Raw genomic sequence first — 23,960 nt, 5'->3', positions numbered from 1 at the left:
CTTCAGAAACCCCTGAAAAACACAATCTAAAACTAAACCACATCTGGACATGTGATGATGTCTCAGAATGTCTGGAGATGTGATATCTGAAGATCTGTGATGATCCTTGCTGAGGAGATGATCACACAATATTTGAGATATCAGAAGATGTGCTGGTGGTCTGGGCATGTTACGCTATCTGGTGATATCTGCAGATGCACTGATGTTAGGGTTTCATGATGTCTGGAGATGTGGATATCTGAAGATCTAATGGTGTCTGAGGATGTTGTGATATCTGGACATGTGGTGATCACTGGAGATATGGTGATGTTAGACTGAACATCTCACCTTCTCTCCTTTACTGCCTCAGTCCTCTGAGCCATCAGCACCCTAAAACACAGACACACACAGTCAATAAAACACACACACACACACACACTAGAGTGTGACAGAAGAGACACACACAGACACACACACACAGAGACACACACAGTCACGCTCACACACACACACACACACACTAGAGTGTGACAGAGAGCGATCAGTACTTTGACTCCTCTGGGTCCAGGATATCCCACAGGCCCCTGAACACCTGCTGTACCCTAGCGGAAGCACACACACAATAGCAATCAGTGAGGTGAACACAAGGACACTAATACGCTGACACCACACACTCGATTGAGCATCTCACCGGCAGGCCTTTCTCTCCGGGTGACCCCTCTCGTCCTGGATGACCCTGTGTGCAGTGACATCATGAGGAACAGCAGGGGGCAGCACAGATCAACAACACATGTGTTCAACACTCACCGGTGGGCCGTCGACACCAGGTAACCCCTTCATCCCCTTCTTCCCCTGAGGACCCTGAGCCAGAGAAAGACACCTGTTAAAGTCTGCTCCACCTGGAGATCTTTCACACCAGGAACTGTGTGGACAGGGTTCTTCTAGCATATTTTCCCCAAACCCTGCTCACAGGAGTCAGTATTAGCTCATCATTTCTAGTAATGGAGAGAGCGCACCTTTTCTCCTGGTAACCCGACTGCTCCCTGAGGTCCAGGAAAACCCTGCAGAACAGAAGAAAGTGTGTCAGGAGTGTGTGTGTGTGTGTGAGAGAGATTTCTGTGAGTGTGTGTACCTGGAATCCTGGGTTCCCCTGCTGTCCTGGAGCTCCAGGTTCTCCAGGTGGACCCTGTGTGAAGACCAGAAGAGTGTGTGATGATGACCTGTGGCTCCAGGGTCTGCCTTCGTTTTTTTTTATTTGGTACTGTTCTATGAGTTCCACTCATAATGTTATCAGGAATTTTAAACATAAGAGTAATAGTATTTTCTGTTCTGTTTTTAACCCCTTCATCAGAAGGCTCTGTTTGAACAGATGTGGAGGACTGTAGACTCAGAAGTAAACACACTGCTGTGATTGGCTAACAGTTGTGTATGATTGACAGAGTACGTTCCTCACTGATGGACGCTGCTGTGTTATACTGTCGCACAGCATCGCCTTTTAGTTTTCTTGTGTCTTGTGTGTAAAACCAGTCTGCAGTAAAATGAAAAAAGTTCTTATTGACGTGGCCTGGATCTTCATTAAAAATAGAATTCATCTATTCTTTCCTAACGCTGGGCTCAGAAGGATGGCGGTGCAAACACTTTTCCACAGCTCGGCACTGAAAAGCGTCTTGCTGTTCTCAGAGCATCTTTATAGTTTGGTTTCTGTGTAGACGTGTTCACCTCTGTTGTAAACATTATGTGTGAGTTAGTTTGCAGAGCTAAAGAGCAGTAGGCGGGGCTAAACAGAGAGGGATGTAGAATCAGTGGGCGGGGCTAAACAGAGAGGGGTGTAGAATCAGTAGGTCAGGAATCAGTGGGCGGGGCTAAACAGAGACGGACAGAATCAGTGGGCGGGGCTAAACACAGAGGGATGTAGACTCAGTGGGCGGGGCTAAACAGAGACGGACAGAATCAGTGGGCGGGGCTAAACACAGAGGGATGTAGAATCAGTGGGCGGGGCCAAACAGAAAGGGATATAGAATCAGTGGGCAGGGCTACACAGAGTGACATCATCCGTGGGCGGGGCTAAACAGAGAGGGATGTAGAATCAGTGGGCGGGGCCAAACAGAAAGGGATGTAGAATCAGTGGGCGGGGCCAAACAGAAAGGGATGTAGAATCAGTGGGCGGGGCTAAACAGAAAGGGATATAGAATCAGTGGGCGGGGCTAAACAGAAAGGGATATAGAATCAGTGGGCGGGGCTAAACAGGCAGTGCTGTAGAAGCAGGCGTTGATGATCTTCTGCAGAGGCGGTGCTTATCCACACTATTACATCATAGAGTAGAACATTCCACAAGCAGACTGCCTTCAGTATAAGCTGTTTTAAAGATTAACTACAAAGTTTTGACTTCTGAAATGTGATCTGATGTGTTTAATAGTACAACGATCTCTTATATGTCAAAAGATCAAGGGAATTTTAGTTTCTCAGTTCATAACCCCTTTTATTCATCTCAGATCAGCAGTACTCACCATGTTTCCTTTTGAACCCTGAACTCCATCAACTCCACGAATACCCTGGCAAACACACACACACACACACACACACACATGATCCATATGACGCTTTATTGTGACCTGTAGTCTGAGGAAGTCAGCCGTATCATATGAACACAATGAGACCCAAACACACAGAATGAGGAGTTTATCCACTCACCTGCTGTCCTGGAGGACCAGGAAGACCCCTCTGACCCGTCAGCCCTGCTAGACCCTAACACACACACACACACACACACACACACACACATCACTGAGGAATATCTGTTGACACACAATCAGTCCCTGACACACACGTCAGAGGATCGATGAAGAGCAATACTTCACAGTACGAGTGAACACATACAGGCTCTCCTGGCTGACCCCTGGGCCCCGGCTGACCATCTGAACCCTGGGAAACACACACACATTCACTCTGAACCTGAGCAAAGACAGACAGACTGACAGAAGTCACTGAAGAATAGAGAAGAAATGTTCACGGACCTTTTCTCCAGGACCTCCTGGAGGACCGACCGGCCCCTTCTTCCCTTGATCTCCCTGCACACACACACACACACACAGGTGAATGTTTCTGGTCTGAGGTTCACACTGAGGTTAATGAGTGTTAATGGAGAGTGTGTTACCCGGTGACCCTTGTTTCCAGGCAGACCCGGTAACCCATCAAACCCTCGGTCACCCTGAAAACAGCGCACACACAGACAGAAGTCACCTCACACACACACTCAGCAGATCTGCATTTGTGTTTACAAGACTTCAGCAGAGAAACATTCTACGACTGCATGAAGGAGATATCAATCAACACACACAGCAGACCCATGAGATTATATTCAGCTCATCTCTGACATGTGCTGTTGTGCTGATGGAGGCTCAGTGTGAGGGACAGCGTGTGATTGGTCAGATCCTCGCGTTCATGATGTTTGATTCGTCAGACTCAGTTCAAGAGCCGACAGTATAACTTACTTTAGTTCCAGTCTCTCCTGGTTCACCTCTGGCTCCGTCGATCCCACCGCGCCCCTGGACACACACACACACACACACACACACAGGTGTGTTTCAGGTGTTCACACAGGTATCTGATGGTGTTTGCTGTGTTTAGATGAAACTCACCCTCTTTCCTGGTTTACCATTCAATCCCGGAGCCCCCGGCAGCCCACGAGGACCCTAAAGGACACACGATAATAATCAGAAATGTTTCTCAAGCAGTAAATCATCATATTATTCTGATTTCTGAAGATCATGTGACACTGAAGACTGGAGGAATGATGCTGAAAATACAGCGGAGCATCACAGAAATACAGTACACTTTAACACAGATTGAATTTTGATCAAGTAAATGCTGCTTCGGTGACTTCTCTCATTAAGCATCTGAGTTCTTGCAGACTTCTGACTGGTGGTGTATGTGTATTTGAGGTGATCAGGTGAGCGTCTGGTCTCGTACCGGAGGTCCTGGGAACCCATGATCACCCTTCAGACCGCGCGGGCCCGGAGATCCCTGACAAACACACACACACACACACACACACACACACACACACACACACATCAAACTCAACTCTCAGTCTGCTGCTGAGTTTATTTAGCTCAGTTGTTTGTGTAATTGTGCAGATGAAGGTACAGCTAAATGAAGAAGCATGAAGACATGCAGAGTCTGACTGAAGAACACACACACAGACACAGAGGGCTTCTCACACACACTCACTCGTCTGGATGGAGTTAACAACTTTAACACTAAACCTTCTGCAGTTTTACAATGTTTTGTCAGGTTTATGTCACTTTTAGCTACAAAAAATGTCCCCAAACTACACACACACACTCACACACACAGTGAAATACTAAGACTTGTTGACTGTAGTGTTGGAATATCAGGTTGTGCTGCCTGAAAACACTCACCAGAGGTCCTGGGCGTCCTGTGAGTCCTAAGGGTCCCGGCGGTCCTTTCAGAGAGAGCTGAGACACAAACAGCAGAACTGGAGTGATGCACAGAAATGGATGTGTGGTAAAATCCTGATGTTATGCTCCTAAAAGCATCTTCAGGACAGAGAGAGTAGAGTCTGACCTTAGTGTGCTGCAGGATGGCTTGAGCTTGAGCTTCTTGAGCTGATATGACAGGACCGTGACGAGCGTCCCCGCCGGACTGGAACTAACACACACACACACACACACACACACACACACACACACACACACACAGATTCAGTACTGGTTCATTTAACCATCAGTCATTGGCTTCCATGTGTTCATTGAAATGCAATCAATAATCATACACAAGTGTTCAAAAGTGTGGGGTCAATTAGATTTATACAAGTCTCTTTTCTTCTCAAGTCAGCATTCATTTGATCAAAAGTGCAGTAAAGAAATGAATGAATTAATTAATAATTTATTTTTCAGGATTCACAGATGAACAGAAAGTTTAGAAGAACAGCATTTATTAGAAATAGAAATCTACTGTAACATTATACAGTTCTTTCTGACCCCAAACGTCTGAACGGTCAGCAAACATCAAACCAGCGTCTCTGTACGGACACACACCGGTAACATCAGCAGGTTCCCTGGAGGTCCAGGAATCCCATCAGCCCCTGCAAGCCCCTGTCGGCCCTCGGGGCCCTAATGAGAGGAGACAGACGAGTGTGTAATATCAGCCTTGAGCCTGATGACCACGACGAGTGTGTGTGTGTGTGTGTGTGTGTCTCACCGGGTCTCCTGGATCTCCGATCGGCCCCGGGGGTCCCATAGGGCCGTGTTCACCTGGCGGCCCCTGTGTGAAACAACAGAAACACACGTCTGTGTCTGACACACACACAATCACACAGAGAGCTGTGATGAGAGGTCACCTCAGCACCAGGCAGACCCGGGGGTCCCATGATCAGCGTCCCCTCTCCCAGCAGCGCCGGCTCACCCTTCTGACCCTTCTCTGGACCGACAGCCTGCCAGAAGACCACAGACACATGACACACACCTGCAGGAGACACTCAGACAGAGACACACACCTGACACACACCTGAGCGCTGAAGAACTGCTCCTGTCTCTCCGCAGGACGATACTCATAGTCCTCATACTCCTGATACTCAGTGTACTCCTTAAAATACTCCGTCTCGTTCTCAGTGTCCTCGTACTCCACTAGCTGACACACACACACACACGCGCACACACACACACACACACACACACACGCGCACACACACACACACACACACAAATGTTATTACAGTCAGCTAGAATCAACTAAATTAAAACCATAAACATACTTAAAAAAAAATTAAATACTATTCCAGAGCAGTTGGGACATTTTATAAAATGCAATAAAATCAAGAATCTGTGATTTGTTCATTGTCTTTAAATTTTGTTTAATTTACAAAAGCACAAATAAAGGATTTCCAAAGTTTTCACTGACCAATGTAAATGTATTTTATAAATGTAGTTTATGACGGCTGCAACACACTCCAGGAAGGTGTCAGAATAAGCATGTTAAACAGTTCTGAACCGGCTGACAGTAAGCAGGTGAACCGCTAATAGCTCAAGATATCATGTTTGTGTGTCTTTACAAGCAAAGCTGGATCACGGCTAATCATTTCACGAGAGAAAAATCACTTTAGTCAATGCAAAGGCACAAAGAGTTTCAGTCGTTCATCCAGTACCATATGTAATAATGTGAAAGATTGAGGGAGTCCAGAGAAATCCCAGTACGTGTAGCACAAGGCGGGAAACCTCAGTGGAATGTGTGTGACCTCTGACCCCTCAGATGATATTGCATAAGAAAGCGTGATGCTGCGGTGTTAAATATAGCCACATGGGCTCAGGAGTACATCAGAACACCGCTGTCACTAAACACAGAGTCTGTGTTCCTCCGACAGAAAGCTGTACATCTAGAGTCAACACTAAGAGACACTGAACATGTGTGCTGTGCTCAGATGAGTCCACACGTCGACTGAGTCCTCAGTCCTGAAGAGCACAGGGAGCATCCAGACTTTCATCACACACAGACACAAGAGCAGACATCTCTCATGGTTCATGAGTGCAGCAGAGCTCAGTTACTATCCTCAATCACTAACAAATACTGTCATTAAAAGAAAAGTCGCTGTGACACAGTGTTAATCTTGTCTCCGTCCCAACCTTTTAGTAGAGTGTCAAAATCTGTTCTCATTTACAAAACAGATTTATAGTGGACAGTGAAAACTTTAGAAATCTTTTCTTTGCACTTTTAATGAATTAGATAAGGTCTTGATTAGAGAATGAACAAATCACAGATGCTTGATTTTATTACATTTTAAATAAGTAAAAAAAAAAAAATGCTGACAACAGGCCAAAATAGGATAGTGATAAAGTTTAAAATGTAAAATGACAAGACATTAGTATTTGGGGTAAAACTAATTAGTCTTTTAATATGTCATGAATTGATTATTGTGGTAAATACGCCTAACAGATTACACTGAGTTAGATTTCAGCAGAGTTTCTCTCACCTCGTACTCGGTGGCGTTGTCTCCCGCAGGCGACACTGACAGGTCACTGTAGAGGTCATTGTAAAGGTCATCTTCAAACTCCTCTTCGATTGGCTTCCTCGGAGGCTTCTTGACCTGCAACACACACCAGACACACTTCTTTTCCATTCGTTTAAAACAGTCATCATTAATGAGTTAATCCATGAACCAAACCAACCAGCCACGAGGAGGATCACAACATTACAAACTCTGATCAGGAACATCAGGTGAAACGACAGACACAAGACTGTGAACTTAATGCCTTTAGCTAAGAGGACAAGGACTACAATCCCAAGGACGCTTCTGTATGTTTGCTGAAGATTTCTCAATCAGGGTTGAAATCATGCAGGGCTATGGCATCAATCCCTGACTAACAAGCTCGTCGCTCACCGCGGGTCTGTCTTTGAAGGTTTACGAGTTATCAGTAAAATCAGCTCCTCTGTGGAGAAGATAAGAGAGCGATGTTTGTGCAGCTGTAAATCAGACACACAGCAGCTGACAGAAACACTGGCAGCAGTCCTCGACAACATGTTTAACACCGGCCTCACCGAGCCAAAGAACAGACATCAATATTCATGACAGAGACCTTCATCAGTGCACAAATACTGCTGTGTATCTGAGTGAACTGTGCATGTTAATGAGCTACCTCCACGGGGTCCAGCGATAGGCTGTTGTAGGTGAGGGCGGAGTCACAGTCAGGAATGTGGGTGTGGCAGTAATCAGCAGCAGCTCTGGGGTCTGGAGCGATTAACAGCTGCTGGATCTCACCCTGAAACACACACACACATTAATACACACACACACACACACACATCAACACACACACACTCACCTCAAACACTTCTTCATCCAGGAGTCTGGTCCCGAACACCGTCACTCCGTCCGTGCTGACCCTAGGCTCAGGGCCTCTGGGAAGGTCAAGGGTCGCCACTTTCTGACAGTCCAGGTAGAGCGTGACCTTCTGACCTTCCACGCTGTAGGCCACTCTGTGCCACCTGTCGGGTCAGAGGTCACAGTGTCATCCATCGGCACACATCAGAGTGAATCCAGCGAACACCTGCAGGCTGACTGATGAGCTTCCAAGGGTTAAATCAGCCAAAAATGTGACTCGTGCTCCATATTTCAAGTCTTCTGTAGTCACACGATAATTTGTGAGAGGAACAGACTCAAAGTGATTCAGTCACGACCTTCTGCTCCAATGAACTGAACTCAGAAACCAGTTGATTCAGACTGACTCACACGAACAAATCAGTTCATGAATCAGACACTGACCGGCTCTCGCTGGTGAGGTTCATCAAACCGAATCAAAACTGAACTACTGCAGAGCTGAAACTGAACTGGTTTGATAACTGATGCACTTTACAGCACTCATATCTTCCTGAATAAAGCACTAGAAATAAATGTGTCTCGACTTGAGAGGTTCTCACCGTCTGAGTTATGGTTTGTTCCTCACACAAAGCATCGTTTGACTTCAGAAGAGTCATACTGAGCTCCTCTATGAAGCTTTTATTTCATTCCCAGCCTCAGTCCTCATTAACTCTCATGAAGAGGAAAAGACTGCCACAGACTGTCTTCACAAACTCTGCTTGTGTGTTTAACAGTAAAGAGAAAGTCAAATGACGAGTGTTTGGATCAGTTATTCTCTTCATCCTGTTAGAACTGCACGGATTGGGTTTCTGAGCAGAGTTCAGGTCTTCCTGGGACGTTCATATGTAGAGTTATGTAGAGTTGGGAAGAGTTTACTTTACTACAAGCACACACTACCCTGCTTCTGCAGACGCTGAATGAGGAGTGTGTGTCACTCACTTGCCGTCGGCGAGGTTGACCTTCTTGAAGATGGGGTAGAGGTCAGGGGTCGGCTGGCCGTTGTGGTCCTCGTAGAGGAAGACGGGCGAGCGTCCGAGCTCCAGACCCAGCTGCTGTACTCCCTCGCTGTCATACACCGACAGCAGAAAACACTGAGCTCCACGCCGCGCTCGCACCGTCACCAGCACTGAGAAGTCCTCAGGGAACACCGAGTCTGACACACACACACACACACACACACACACACACACACACACACACACACACACACACACACAGTCTCTCAGACATCACTGTGAACATCTGTTCAACTCTCACTTATCTCTGTGATATCTCTGTGATGCAGAGTCCACTAGATGTCTCTGCGTACAGAAAGTGTGTATCAACTTAACCAAATTTTGGAGATGAATTTGTACCCAAAAGTGAACTAAACCTGACAAAATCTCAGAAAACCTCCTCCTGAGGACACCCTGATTTGTAAAACTGGTATAAGAGCTTACAGAGGTTTTTTTCAATGGTAGAACTGCAGAGAGTTTGCTGTGAGGGCTAGGTTTAGTGTGAGGGTTAAGATTGGCTTATAAAATATCTGTATATAAAAACAATATAAGTCTTTGTATTGTTATTTAGATAGCCAAGTAAACGTGTGTGTGTGTGTGTGTGTGTGTGTTGCACATACCTGGGAAGAGCTGATTGGTCGGAACACTGACTTGGATTTTCTTCTCAATCTTATAAGCGAGATCCGCCTCCTCTGAGCCCCGCCTACTCATACACAGCCCCGCCTCCAAAGACACGCCCTCCATGGAGTCTGATAGGTCCAGAATCTTCAGCACATCGATGTGATTGGCTGCTGGAGACACTGTCAGAGATGTTAATGTCTCATGGACAGACCTCACATCTGTCTGTCTGTCTCAGCTGTTAGGACACACACTGACTGACAGTAGGTGTGTGTGTGTGTGTGTGTGTGTGTGTGTGTGTGTGTGTGTGTGTGTGTGTGTGAAGGTATCTTCATGCAGGTCTGGACTGGCCATATGTGTCTTCACATCAGTCCTGCTGCTTGTATAATACCTGCATCTGCAGCACACACACACACACACACACACAAACACACACACACACACACACACACACTAACACACACACACACACACACATCTCTAAGCTGAAAAACTTAACTCATTTGGAAAGACTTTCACAACAAGCTACAGATCAAAGACACAACAGCAGCTGCAGGGGAGAGAGTGTATGTGTGTGTGTGTGTGTGTGTGTGTCTGGGAGCCAGATGTGAATGACGACACAAGAGTGAATTAAAACACAGTCCAGACTTCCAGACATTTTATATTTGTGTTTTTTATAAAGGGCACACACACGCTGACACACACACGCTGACACACACACACACACACACACACACAAACACACACACACACACACACACACGCGTGTAACCCAGTAAACTGCAGAGATGATCACAGAGGGATGTGAGACAGGTGTTATTAAAGGTGTGTGTCCGCTGACCCCCTGACCTTCACCTTTGACCTCTGTCTTTCATTCCTTCCTTCACTTTCACTGTTTCTCTGTTGGAGCTGATTCAGAGCGATGGTTATCTCACACTTCTGCACTCCTCTGAGCTCTCACAGATTATTTCGATTGCTAAACGACAGTTTAACTCTAACTACAGTCTGCACAGCAGCAGTTCGCTTTTCATTGCTTGAACACAGTTTTCAGAAATCTACACACTTATCCCATGACTTTAACCAGAACCTGCACAACACTGTGGATTAATAGGACTTTGTTCAAATGCTAACACACTGCTGTCACATTCAGAATAGAAGAGATTTCAAACCCTGCTGACTTCAGTTTCAGGATTAGCCCTGAAAATTATTTGTTCCAATTACAGTATGTACTTTTAGTTACTACCGTATTTTCTCATTACTGTAATTCAGTAAATTAGAAGAAGATTCTCCACAGACCACGCACAGGAGACAGGTATACATACTATAATAAATAATCAAACACGCACAGCTGCGGTAAAACATCAGGAATTAATAGATAATTACACTCATATGATCACACTACAGTACCGCACACTGTGAATGAGTGTGGATTCACACACTAGCTATTTCTTCCACACAAATATATCAGAGATACAGTATCAGTATGAGATGCCAGAGTCAGTGTTCTGCATCTATACACAACCATACACAAATACCACTGCTGTCAACATAGAAAACTAGAGTTAGTTCACACCACCGTGCACTTCTGCTGTACTGAGGTTAACCCCTGCTGTGCTGAAATCAAGCAGTGAGCCACAGTTACATCATTACACCGCACTGATCTGCAGTCAGTCTGCGGCACAACACTTAATGAAAATTAAACAGATATGTTATGATTATCTAAAGCCACAAAGTCTGTCTGTCACAAAGAGGTCATGGGTTTACTCCAATCTGACCCTCAACACTGACCTTCAAAGATCTGCAAGAGCTCAAGAAACTGTAAATACTTCCGGGGTTAAAGGTCAAGGCAGGGATTTACAGATCTAGTCCAGATGATTCAGCCAAATCTCACCTCGCTCAAACACTCAGTCCATGAGGACATCTACAAACCTCCGCCTCAGCTGAGAAGACAAACATGCCAACGCTTGTGCATCGAAGAACGGTGATGATGTGAATCTGGGTCAGAGATGAAACATCAGCAGTGAGAGAGACTCGAGAACCCCGAGATCACAACACTGATCTGAAGAACCTGATGAGAACATGCTATCCTCCAACAGAACAGCATCTCTACAGCCAACAATCATTTCTTCACCGAACGAGCAGCTGTAGACACTGAGGCTGGTGTTACACTCTCCTGTGTGATGTTACCTCACATAAAACACTCTTGTTTATCATGAGACGTCACACGAGTAGATCAGAAAGAGGTTGATCATCTGAGTCTGTCTGTGATCTGGTTCAGTTCAGGTGAAGATCAGTCATTACTGCACCATCTGGAGCTCCTTCAAGAGTCTGCTGCAGACGCCACACACACATATAACATGACTTCCAGCTCATAAAGCCCTTATCTGAAGACGGCTGAGATACCGGGTCAGCACTGACCTCTACAGATCGACAGATCTCACAAACTCATGACCGATGACCTCTCGGTGACCAAACGCTCCTTCAGCTCCATTAGCACGCTAACAGAGCTAACATCACTGCAGAGCTTCTACTCATCACACAGCTCTAGGACTTAGGGTTAGGGTTAATTATTACTGTACTAGCATCAGTATTTGAGTCAATATGTAGGTCAGCACTTCCATCACACACTGCTTTAGAACGGATGAGTTTTCCTGCATGCTGTTTTAAAGATATGTGGTTTTAGTTAGGATGACAACATTGGAGAACATTCTGGAACACTGCAGTCCTAAAAGACGAACCCTAACACTTCAGGTCCCTTTAGCTGTAGATAAACTGCTGTGTTCAGCATCCTACACTTCATAAAGAAACACAGAAGTGAGGTTTAGTTGTGAGGTGGCCGTGACAGCATCAGACGGGTGAATCTGTGGCGTGTTTCAAAGCTCCTCATCTGAGCACAGAAAGACATGCAGATCTCCTCAGACTCCTGCTGCATTTGTGCAGCACACGGAGCAGAAGAAAGCGTTTATCTGCAGCGCGCTGGAACGCCAGACAGCTTCAGACGTGTCGGGAATGTGTGGAAAAAGCCCTGCTCTCATTCCTCTCCTGAACGTCTCTGAGTGGATTAATAGCCACCTGATGCCCCTGAGTGACTTCAGCTGAGATCTGAGCACCACAGAGAGGTTTCAGTCCCTCGGGGATCAGCTTCACACTAATAACACTCGCACTGCAACCTATATCAGCATTTCTGTAAAGATGCATTACTTCACAAAGACCAAAGCAGGCCTGAATGGAGCCAGACAGAGACGGTGAATGAGAAACAGCTGCTGGAGCGAGATCAGATCCAGAAGAGCCCTACAGAACCAGCGTCAGACTGGCCTGCTCTCTGAACAACCACCACACATGAACTACAGCCCGGATCAACTAACACTACTCTGAATTCATTCACTTAATGCAAATTCAGGCAGTAAATGTGTCAGGAGAACAGCTTCTCATTACTGTGCTGACAGATGAACATGAACGAGCGATCTTAGGATATAGTTTGGCTGAACACACATGAGCATCAAGCCTGGAGAATCAACAGATGAGCTTACATCAGAATAACAGATAACACACAATAATGCGTTCAGAAGTATTCATGCTGCAGTGCATGCTGGGAACTCTCAGAACGTTTCAGCACTATGACACTCTTCGCTCAGACACCTCTGTTTGATTAGTTTGGAGAACGTCTGAGTGAATTGAGTTGGTCTGGGTTTTAATGATGTGTGAAAATCACGATTAAATGAACACAAACATCTGTCCAGTGTTGGGAGGATACTCTGGAAATCAGTTACAGATTACTCAGTTTAACATGTAATGAGCAGAGTATTTATTCCTAATACTTTATTAAAGTCATGCCACTGATTGCATGTGATAGTGTTATCTAAATGTATTTTTCTGAAGGGTTAATCATTCTCATAATCATCACGTACAGTCAAACTCTGATTACTGACAGACTTTCACAATCCTCCAACACTTAAGATCATAATCATTTAATTATTATAAATCAGACTCTTTTTACTTGGAGATAGTTCTGAGGTTAAATCATAAGATCTAGTTCAATAGCTATGAAACTGTTTTGAAATCAGATCTTTGCAAAACTATGATTGAAAACACTGGCATCTGACAATTACTTAGAAATAATAAAGCTTTTTACATAAACCCAAACAGAAAATAAAACATAAGCATGTTTTATATTCTAACACTGAAGTTTCATATTCTATAATCAGTCTATCAGATCTGTATGTGTGTGAAAATATTCAGATAATCGTCCAAATCTTCAGAAGTAGCTATCTGTTAGTTACACATTTTTTCTCAGTAACTGTAACTGATTAAAGTTACATCTGTTTTTTAATTTAATCTGAATTTAATCAGAAATATAACAGCGAGTGAGTTTATTACATCATAATGTCTTAACTTATGACAATAATATTAATATTAATAATCAGAGTCTCTTCATATTTCAGTGAATCATCATCATCATCATCATGATCGTGGTTCTTCATCATCACGATATTATGATATTATGATATAAAGCGATGTGAACTGAAGCACGAGGACTAACTGTGATGTCTCAGATTAAAGTAAGCGAGCTGAAGACATGTACCTGCTCGTGTCGCGTGCATCATCATCATCATCATCTTCATCATCATCATCAGCGGCGCGACTCCGGTGAACCGGCGACTCTTCATCATCCTCATCATCATCCTCAGCTGCACCGGACCGCGCGGCGCTCGCGAGGCGTGTGTGTGTGTGTGTGTGTGTGTGTGTGTCGCTCCTGGAGCTGAGGATCCCGAGCAGACCTGGAGGAGAAGAGACACACTGCTGGGGTTTATCTGCTCTGTCCCATATGAGCCTCTCTCTCTCTCTCTCTCTCTCTCTGTGTGTGTGTGTCTCTCTCTCTCTCTCTCTGTGTGTGTGTGTGGGTCTCTCGCTCTCTCTCTCTCTCTCTCTCTCTCTCTCAGTCTCTCTCTCTCTCTCTCTCTCTGTGTCTCTCTCTCTCTCTGATCTGTTCTTCACACTCCAGATTCAGATCTTCTAGCAGCATTTGAACAAGTATCAGCTCAGCTGTTGATAACTAAATCATATGTGACAATTCAGTTTGTGCGACAAATAAACAGTGTCTCTTTCTTCAACATGGGAATCATAGCTTCATTTGTTAACACAATATGACTTTGTTTTGAGTTTGTCATATTTTTAATATGTTGACCCATCAGCAACTTTTACCATATATTTTTAAAGGGTATTGTGGAGTGAATGTGTTTAATTGTCATGAAAAAAAAAACACACAACCACAACAACAAAAACCCTAGTCCTAAAATAGTCTGCATGTCATTTTAGAATAGGCTTGTAGCAGTCTTCTGATTTTGCTGAGGATCAGATATGTTCTGGACAGACTGTGATCAGAGGGAAAGTTCATTTGTAGCACTTGCCCGCTTCCAGAAGTCATCAGTGTTCAAACAATAGCTCATAATTAATAAATGAACCATTTCACAGACTTCAGTGAAACATACAAACTTACTCTCCAAGACCGCACCCAGATCACACACACACACACACACACACTCTCTCTCTCTCTCTCTTAAACATGCTCGAACAAGATGTTGAGCTGCTTAACTAATAAAATAAAATGTGCTCTGGCAGATTCCAAATTCCTGCTTGAAGTGAGCCTAAGGCTCCACACACACACACACACACACTTCATTCATGTTGGTGATGAATCGCTCTTTTGCAAACCTTTGACTATGTTCTCCATGAAATCCCAAAAGTGTGTGATTCTGTGAAGGTGATGTCAAAGGTCAACCCCTGCAGCTGACCCAACCTTGACCTCAATGACCTAAATCAAGCTGTCCCAGCATCTGCAGCTAGATAAAACACAAAGAATGATACAAATGAGTGATGTTATACTGTGTTGAATAAACATCTACTCCTGCTTAAATAACATTAGCATGTCGCAGCAGTACCTGTGTGTGTGTGTGTGTGTATGTGTGTGTGTGTGTGTGTCTTTCACCAGATTCCATGCGTACTTTCAGACATCCGTCTGTGTTTCTCGTGCTCACAGCTGACAATGTGTTTGTCTGAAACATCCTCAAGGGTCTTTAACTTTTTTATGACTCAGCCATCAAATACAAATATACAGACATGATTTGGATATTAAAAGCATATTAGTATGTTATGTGTATGCCAGGTTAAAGAGATGGGTCTTTAATCTAGATTTAAACTGCAAAAGTGTGTCTGCCTCCCAAACAATATTAGGTAATGTTGATATTCTAGGTATTATCAAATTGCCTGAGTTTTGAGAATGTAGCGTCCTTGGAGGATTATAATGTAAAAGAGCTCATTCAAATACTGAGGTGCTAAACCATTTATATTTTAAAATCTATACGATGTTTGATAGGGAGTCAGTGCAGTGTGGACAGGACTGGGCTAATATGGTCATACTTCCTGGTTCTAGTAAGAACTCTTGCTGCTGCATTTTGGACTAGCTGTAGTTTGTTTACTAAGCGTGCAGAACAACCACCCAATAAAGCATTACAATAATCTAACCTTGAGGTCATAAATGCATGGATTAACATTTCTGCATTTGACATTGAGAGCATAGACCGTAATTTAGATATATTTTTGAGATGGAAAAATGCAGTTTTACAAATGCTAGAAACGTGGCTTTCTAAGGAAAGATTGCTATCAAATAACACACCTAGTGTCACGATCATTAGCTGGAGTGGCCATGAACTTCAGTAGAGGGCACTCCACTCAGGACCATTCCACCCATCAACCACCAGATGTCACCCTATCATCACTTGGACATTAGCACCTCTCATACTGTTGCACCACACCCGAACTACATTCCCCATGAGTCACTGCATCAATCACCTTGCCACACCTGCACCTTATTCATCAGCCAATTTCCTTGCCACACCTGCACCTCAGTTACACACATAAAAGCAGCACTATCACTCTCACTCACTGTGAAGTCTTGTTTAGCCAGTCTGACATTCACTAGCCTTTTCCCCCTGTGTTAGTTATTCCCGTGTTTGACCTTTGGACTGTGTATTCGACTCTGATTTCTCTGCTGCCTGCCCTGATCTCCGCTTGTTTCTGGTTTCAGTTCTGGTTATCCCTGACACACCTGACGCCATTCCTGATTTCTGCCTGTCTGACCATTCTCTAAATAAATTGTGCATTTGGATCCGTATGCCTCTGACTCTCTTCATAACACCTAGGTTCTTAACTGAAGGTGTGAACACAACGTCTAATGATTAAAGACCCACCTCTTTAACCTGGCTTACATATAACACACTAATACGCTACTAATATCCAAATCCGTTAAAGGATTTTTAGGCTGCATTAATTAGGTAAACCGGAAACCGGGAACACTTCCCATAACACCCTATGTACTTGCTACATCATTAGAAGAATGGCATCTACGCTAATATTAGTCTGTTTCTCTCTTGTTCCGAGGTCACCGTAGCCACCAGATCCAGTCTGTGTCCAGATCAGAGGGTCACTGCAGTCACCCGGATCCAGTACGTATCCAGACCAGATGGTGGATCAGCACCTAGAAAGGACCTCTACTGCCCTGAAAGACAGCGGAGACCAGGACAACTAGAGCCCAGATACAGATCCCCTGTAAAGACCTTGTCTCAGAGGAGCACCAGGACAAGACCACAGGAAACAGATGATTCTTCTGCACAATCTGACTTTGCTGCAGCCTGGAATTGAACTACTGGTTTCGTCTGGTCAGAGGAGAACTGACCCCAACTGAGCCTGGTTTCTCCCAAGGTTTTTTTCTCCATTCTGTCACCGATGGAGTTTCGGTTCCTTGCCGCTGTCGCCTCTGGCTTGCTTAGTTGGGGTCACTTCATCTACAGCGATTTAAACTGGACAGAGTTGACATCACTGAATTCAATGATGAACTGCCTTTAACTGTCATTTTGCATTATTGACATGGTTTTCCTAATTAATGTTGTTCAGTTGCTTTGACACCATCTGTTTTGTTTTATATAAATAAAGGTGACTTGACTTGAGCTCATATGCCCAGAAGACACAATCTTTCGTGTCATTTCATAACCTGTAAATAAAGTAATTATCAACAAAGAAACGTGACATGAAATAAAATTAAGAAAGAGCTGTTTCAGACTCTGCACGTTCAGATGTGCTCAGCTGTCCAGAGCAGTGACCGCTGGGTGGCGCTCTCACACGGATTATACTGCTTCACTCACTGCAGTTTGTGTATGCTCACACACATGCTCAACTTCGACTTTTTCTTTACAAATTTTGCACACAAACCCATTGCACACACAAAATGCAAAACACCTGCAGATACTTTTCTATACAGTTATATAATCTGTAATATAAATGTGTAATCCTCTATTCCTATTCTGTGTATTCTCTGCTCAATACTGTATATAGCAACTCCACTGTACATTCTGTGTATCGCTTCACTTGCTATGCAAAACGCATCTCAAAAGCAAACATTGTAAACACCTTTTCCATAATATTAATTCCTGTTAGATTTTGTGTGGTACATAGAGAATTGTTCCTTATGTTTTGCGAAAAGTGTTTAATGAAATTGAAATAGTGTGTGTGTCTGGACAATTAGTGTCTGGTGTAGATTTGGTGTGTGTGGAGTGTCAGCTTTCAGAAACTGTGACAAGGAAAATTCTGTGTGTAAGCAGTTGAGAAAACAAAAAAGGATTTCACTAAAAGTAGCTTGTTAAATAGTAATACGCCCAATAATGTGATTGTGTTTCATGAAGGCGATGACTATCAAACTTTGCAGGTGGTTTGGGTGATCCGTGCGCGCTCCCGTGCGCTGATCCGCTGAGAGCGCGCGCTGAGGAGACAGTAATAACCACGGTAAGCAGCAGCTCCGTTCTCCCGGTGAGATGATGATGGCAGCGGAGGGACAGAGAGTGGTGCTGATCACCGGCTGCTCGTCCGGTATCGGGCTCGCGATCGCCGTGATGCTCGCGAGAGACGAGATGAAGCGCTACTACGGTAACAACATTCACCAACGTTTCTGGAAAAATACCACAGTACAGTTATTATTACTTCAGAGTGACAGACAACCCTAGTTAGAGAAATACAGTGACAGAAAGACCGAGCTCAGATAACACACCTGAAAGACGTCTTTAAGAAGTCAGTTTTACATTCATTCTAAGTCACAAACATCTTAAAGACATCTAATATATATTTGACATCTGACAGGGAACATCCTAAAGATGTAAACTCTAAAAGTGTGTCTCGCAGATGTATTGCAGACGTCTCTGAGATGTACTGTTGTTAATTTAAAACATTAAAGATCGCTCTCGGTGAACGGAAATAAAGGTGAAATAAAATAAAATAAAACTAATCTATGAAAAACGTTAACATTAAACGTTTCCTTGATTACTAGCTGACTATTATCTGAAATAAATATAGAAATATTAAAAACAAATAAAATGAAGAAAAAAAAAACATAACAATGAGAATAAAGTTTGAAAATTAAATTGAAAATATAAAAAATAAAAGCGCATTAAACATTTTAAATAAAAATACTATTATAATTAGGGCTATATAAATAATAAGTAATGCCAAAATAACACAGAGGTTTTCGGATTACTAATGTAGGGTTGGTTAATGATGCTGCTGACAATAGAAGATCAGATCTGATGAATTAATATATTAATAAAGATGTGAGTAGGATCCTATAATGACGCACACGTGTTGAAGAGCATCTGTGCGCAGGGAAGCAGCTCTTAATCAGTGCGTGCGCGCGTGCGCGTGCGCGTGCGTGTGTGTGTGTGTGCACGCGCTGAGCTGACCTCTATCTCTGATTAGCATAATCCGCTGTAACACATGTCAGAGGCTAAACACTCTGAAAATCTTCACCGAGGAACCTTTAACATCCGAATCTGTCCACTGCACAAAAGCTTCTTTAGATGATATTATTCACAGGAAGAATATATTGTTCTTTTAAGAACTGATCACTGAAAGGTTCTTTTGGGAACCAAAATGGCATCACTGTGAGAATCCCAGTTAGGATCCTTTATTTGTAAGAGTGTGAATGCACAGTTTTACAGACTTCTGTTAATTTTATTATTAAGACATCTGACTAACATGAACCCTAAAAGAGCCATTTAACCCATAATGACTCAATGATGAGTGAAGTTCAGGGTCAGGGGTCAGGGGTCACGGTTTAATGCTATGACTGTACTGATCTCTCAGGTGGCTTCGTCTTCATCCGGTACAGCAGTCTCACACACACACACACACACACACACACACACACACACACACACGTCATCAGGGTAATGAGCTTCATGATTCGTCAGTGAGTGACAGACTGATGCATATGACCTGTGTCCAAATGCTTTCCTAAACTCCTCTTGTATTGTGTGTTATATTGATGTCACTGTGATTCTTATCTAGTCCTCTGTCTCTCTCTCTCTCTCTCTCTCTCTCTCTCTCCATCTCTGTGTGTTTTATAAACACAAAAATAAACAACATAACCATTAATCCTAAATATTTCCTTTATTAACCATAGTTTAACCATGGTTTTTGTAGTTAAACTGTGGTTATACAAATGGTAATCAACACACCACAAAACATGGCTACCACTTGTCCACAACCCACGGGTGAGAGAAGCTGCTCTAGCAGACACTTGTGTAAGATAATACCACTTTGCCATGCTGCGGTGCATGGTGAAGAGCACCAAGAGAGCCAAAAACATTCACCTGTACCTTACCTTTCTTCAGAAGAAGCCACTGACAACCCAACCTCTCACACAGCTTGGCAGAAAGTTATAGTTTTATTTCTCAAGTAACTAGTTTGTTTCTTCTGATGCTTTTTTAAAGATCATTATTTGGTGTAAAAGAATATGTTGACATGCTTTGATGTTCAAAAAACACATTATTTTTCAAATACTGTACATTAGTGTAGGTCCTCTATGCTCCGCCTCTCTCAAACGCATCATTTTCTACAAAGCCCCTCCCACTGACAAGTCTGCTCTGATTGGCCAGCTGACCCAGTGCATTGTGATTGGCCAAACACCGCAAGCACAATCAGAAATGTGACGCCCCTTTCCATAATCACAAGCTTCATATTTCAAGATAAAGGCAAAGACAGTTAATAATGCCCTTAGTTTTACCATCAGTTCAAGCTAAGGGGGACAGAGTCTCGTAACAGACGCAGTGTATGTGTTTGCATGTTTGTGTCTGTACTTTTAAGTTGTAAAGAAAGCATTTTTGCAAATATAGAACATTATGTTTAAGACTATCTTGAATTTGTTTAGTTAAAAAATAATTCCATGGAATTCAAAGGTAATAACACTATAATATTTCTAGGAGAGGACGGACCTTGGAGGCAAAAAGGTTGAGAACCACTGTGTGTTAGAGGAGGCAGCGTCTCAGTCCCTCTGGGAGAACCATGCTTACATGCCTCTCTCTCTCTCTCTCTCTCTCTCTCTCTGTGTGTGTGTGTGTGTGTTCAGTATTTATTCCTCTCTCTCTGTGTGTGTGTGTGTGTGTGTGTGTTCAGTATTTATTCCTCTCTCTGTGTGTGTGTGTGTGTGTGTGTGTGTCAGTCATAGGGACCATGCGGGATCTGAAGAGGAAGGATAAGTTAGTTGAGGCGGCGGGAGACGTGTACGGTAAAACTCTGTCTCTGCTCACGCTGGACGTCTGCAGTGATGAATCTGTCAAACAGTGTGTCGACAGCATCAGAGATCGACATGTAGACATACTGAGTGAGTCTAAAGTGTCTCAAGTGGATTGTGTTCATCCGGTCTTAGGTTTACATGACCAATTTAGACTAAGCAGATGAAGTCAGTCTTTCACATGTAATCTCAGCCTTGAGCGTCATGCAGTGCTCCTCTGTCTGTTACACAGTTACACACATCTGTAAAAGAAAGAAGTACTGTTGATCATGATTTCTGAATCGTCAGATTAACAGCGATCAGTGAACAGATTCACACTGACACTGCTGTCGAATCAACTCCAGTAACTCCAGTTTTCTGTGAGAAGTCCTGCTGAAAGAGAAGTAAAATAGAGTCAGTACAGGGATGCAACACAATAAATCATTAGGAAGAAGGTCCTGTTCACACCACAACCAATGATTGCTGTCGAGATTTGGTGCAAAAAAACAAACACCTTGTAAATGCTGTTTGCCTCAGTTTGTTCTGTTTTATAAATGAAAGGTTGCCCAGTACCAGCCCTTGTGATTGTGTTTAGGACAGCGAATACATAATTAAAAGCATCTATGACAAACATCAGTCATAGCACATCAAACCAACATGAAAATATTACAAATAAAAAAAGCATGTATTTTATAATTATCCTTGTGTACCTTTGCATTTCTGATATTTTCTTGCATGAGACTTCCTGCCAGAGAGTCAAACTAACTTTACAACTTGCAATTCTTGCATTTCTGACTTTATTTTTCACAATTCCAAGTTTCCATATAAACTCAGAATTGTAAAGAATTATAATATCAGAATTGCGAGATATAAATGATTAATCGTGAGAAATAAAGTTACAATTGTGATATAAAAAGTTACAGTTACCTTTTAAAATGTTTTTGGTTCGATGTGAAGTCTGTGTTGGTGTGGACAGGCCTTACATGCATGCGCTGGTGAAGTATCTGTGATCTGTGTGTGTAGTTAATAACGCTGGCGTGGGTCTGGTGGGGCCGCTGGAGGCTCTCAGTACAGATGAGACGTACAGATGAGACTCGTGTTGCTCTTCACAGGTGTGGTGTTTAATGATGTTTACTCGGCTTCAAAGTTCGCCATAGAGGGGTTCTGCGAGAGTCTGGCCGTCCAGCTGCTCAAGTTTAACATCACGTGAGTTTGCTGATCATTCTGACACACACACTTACTGTCACTTGATGTCTTTAGCATCTGACACTTTTTGACTCGTTTCATCAGTGATCAAACAACATGAACAGAATCAGAGTGATGGAGTGTGATGGGTCCCTCTGGTGGTCTGGAGGGGCTGGGACTTGTACAAACCCAATGAAGATCACAGAGACAAGGGACAACAAAATGACTTAAAGATATTTAACGATTTAAAATAAGCTAAAACAACTAAAAATCAAGATATATGGTTAAAAACATTCTAATTTGTTCAGTGAATTAAAGAATCAAGATAACATCAAATGTATTTAGGAACCAGGAACACTGTGGCATTGGAAAACATTGATGTGATATTTAAAAGTATGATTTCTGGACCAGAGAAAGTCATAGAAATTAACTAAAATAGATTGGTTACAAATTGCAGAGAAAGTGATATTTGTGAGTATTGACTAATTGAATAAAAAACCTCATCCTTTAAACAAAAATGACATGAAAGTTCATTAGTCATAAATGGTGCTGATTAAATAACTCTTTGAATACTTAGTTTAGAAAAAACAAACAACCCAGCAGGAGGATCTTGACCTTCATAAGCACTGTTCTTGAGGTTGATCTTAGAGCAGCAGTTCTTGATCTGTGTGATGCCTCTCTGTTGTTATTGATGGAGGTGTATTTGTCTGCCTGACAGTGTGTCAATGATCGAGCCCGGGCCCGTACACACTGAGTTTGAGATGAAGATGTTTGCAGATGTTTCTAAGAAAGAGTATGTCGGTACTGATCCAGAGACGCTTCACCACTTCAGGACCTGCTACCTGCCCAGTGCAGCGAACATCTTCCAAGGCCTGGGCCAAACACCTGAAGACATTGCCAAGGTCAGAAATCATGGCAGTAAACGCCTGTTCACACCGCAAACAATCACAATAACCATGAAGTCTATATAATAGCAAAAATTCTACACTATAACAAGGACAGTTACATAATTTTGTAGAAATCAGTTTATTGACAATTTAGTTTATATTAATAACTGTGTTAAGTTAATCAGATGTAATGAGTTTAATTTCTAAAGCAGCTGGAGAAATGTCATTATCTAGCTCAATTCAGTCCTCACCCATTACTGTCTGTGCGATCAAGTCGATAAAACCTGCCAAGTATTAAAGGGTTAGTTCATCCTCTATTCACCCTCAAGCATCCTAGGTGTATGTGACTTTCCTCTTTCAGAATAATCCAATTGAAGTTATATTAAAAATTGTCTTTGCTCTTCCAAGCCTTTCAATGGGGGTAAGCAGGTGTTTGTTGTCAACAGTTCAGAAGACATGAAATAAAGTGTGCGCATCTGTAATAAAATGTCCCAAGAAACTTAGTTTTTTTGCTCCTACACTCAATGCATACATTATCCATCTTCCACCTGCACATCTTCTGGTTCCCAACAGTCAGCAAAAGTTGAGAAAAAAGGGTTTATTACGTTTGAAATGTGGATGTTTATTTACACAGGGGGCCTTGATTAACCCCCCAGAGCCATGTGAGGGAAGTTTTATTACAGATACCCGCTTACCCCTATTGAAAGGCTTTGAAGAGCAAGGATAATTTTTCATATAACTTCACTGGATTAATCTGAAAGAGGGAAGTCACATACACCTAGGATGCTTCGAGGGTGAGTAGCAAATTCCCCATTCTCGGGTGAACTAAC

The 23,960-nt window shown here is 43.1% G+C and overlaps 1 protein-coding gene and 1 pseudogene across 1 annotated transcript; one reads left to right on the top strand and one right to left on the bottom strand.

Annotated features, from left to right (window-relative positions):
• Positions 1-326: 326 nt before the first annotated feature.
• On the bottom strand, positions 327-14,318 carry LOC113090543 (collagen alpha-2(XI) chain-like). The gene is made up of 26 exons (XM_026256298.1): positions 14,048-14,318; positions 9,468-9,647; positions 8,792-9,005; positions 7,818-7,980; positions 7,632-7,754; positions 6,968-7,081; positions 5,509-5,631; positions 5,342-5,434; positions 5,203-5,265; positions 5,040-5,114; positions 4,567-4,650; positions 4,401-4,457; positions 3,949-4,002; positions 3,618-3,671; positions 3,471-3,524; positions 3,134-3,187; positions 2,994-3,047; positions 2,857-2,901; positions 2,671-2,724; positions 2,487-2,531; positions 1,112-1,165; positions 996-1,040; positions 787-840; positions 671-715; positions 528-581; positions 327-369 (listed from the first exon to the last, which is right to left on the bottom strand). Exons 1-26 carry the CDS (start codon positions 14,145-14,147, stop codon positions 346-348), a joined length of 2,079 nt encoding a protein of 692 aa, XP_026112083.1. The 5' UTR covers positions 14,148-14,318; the 3' UTR covers positions 327-345.
• A 3,598-nt stretch (positions 14,319-17,916) lies between these two features.
• Positions 17,917-23,145, top strand: LOC113090542 (retinol dehydrogenase 8-like; annotated as a pseudogene).
• The last annotated feature ends 815 nt before the right edge of the window (positions 23,146-23,960 follow it).

This window comes from Carassius auratus, unplaced genomic scaffold (genome assembly GCF_003368295.1).
Source record: "Carassius auratus strain Wakin unplaced genomic scaffold, ASM336829v1 scaf_tig00056569, whole genome shotgun sequence".
Taxonomy (NCBI): Eukaryota; Metazoa; Chordata; class Actinopteri; order Cypriniformes; family Cyprinidae; genus Carassius; species Carassius auratus.
This window is presented reverse-complemented; position numbering and strand designations above follow the sequence as displayed.

What these genes read in the sequence shown, in the direction of transcription:
- LOC113090543 (XM_026256298.1), bottom strand. Translation starts at nt 14,147, where the DNA reads ATGATGATGAGGATGATGAAGAGTCGCCGGTTCACCGGAGTCGCGCCG. An exon ending in TGGATGAAGAAGTGTTTGAG is followed by an intron (nt 7,755 to 7,817) that starts GTGAGTGTGTGT and finishes TGTGTGTTTCAG; the next exon opens with GGTGAGATCCAGCAGCTGTT. An exon ending in CCGGAGAGAAAGGCCTGCCG is followed by an intron (nt 582 to 670) that starts GTGAGATGCTCA and finishes TGCTTCCGCTAG; the next exon opens with GGTACAGCAGGTGTTCAGGG.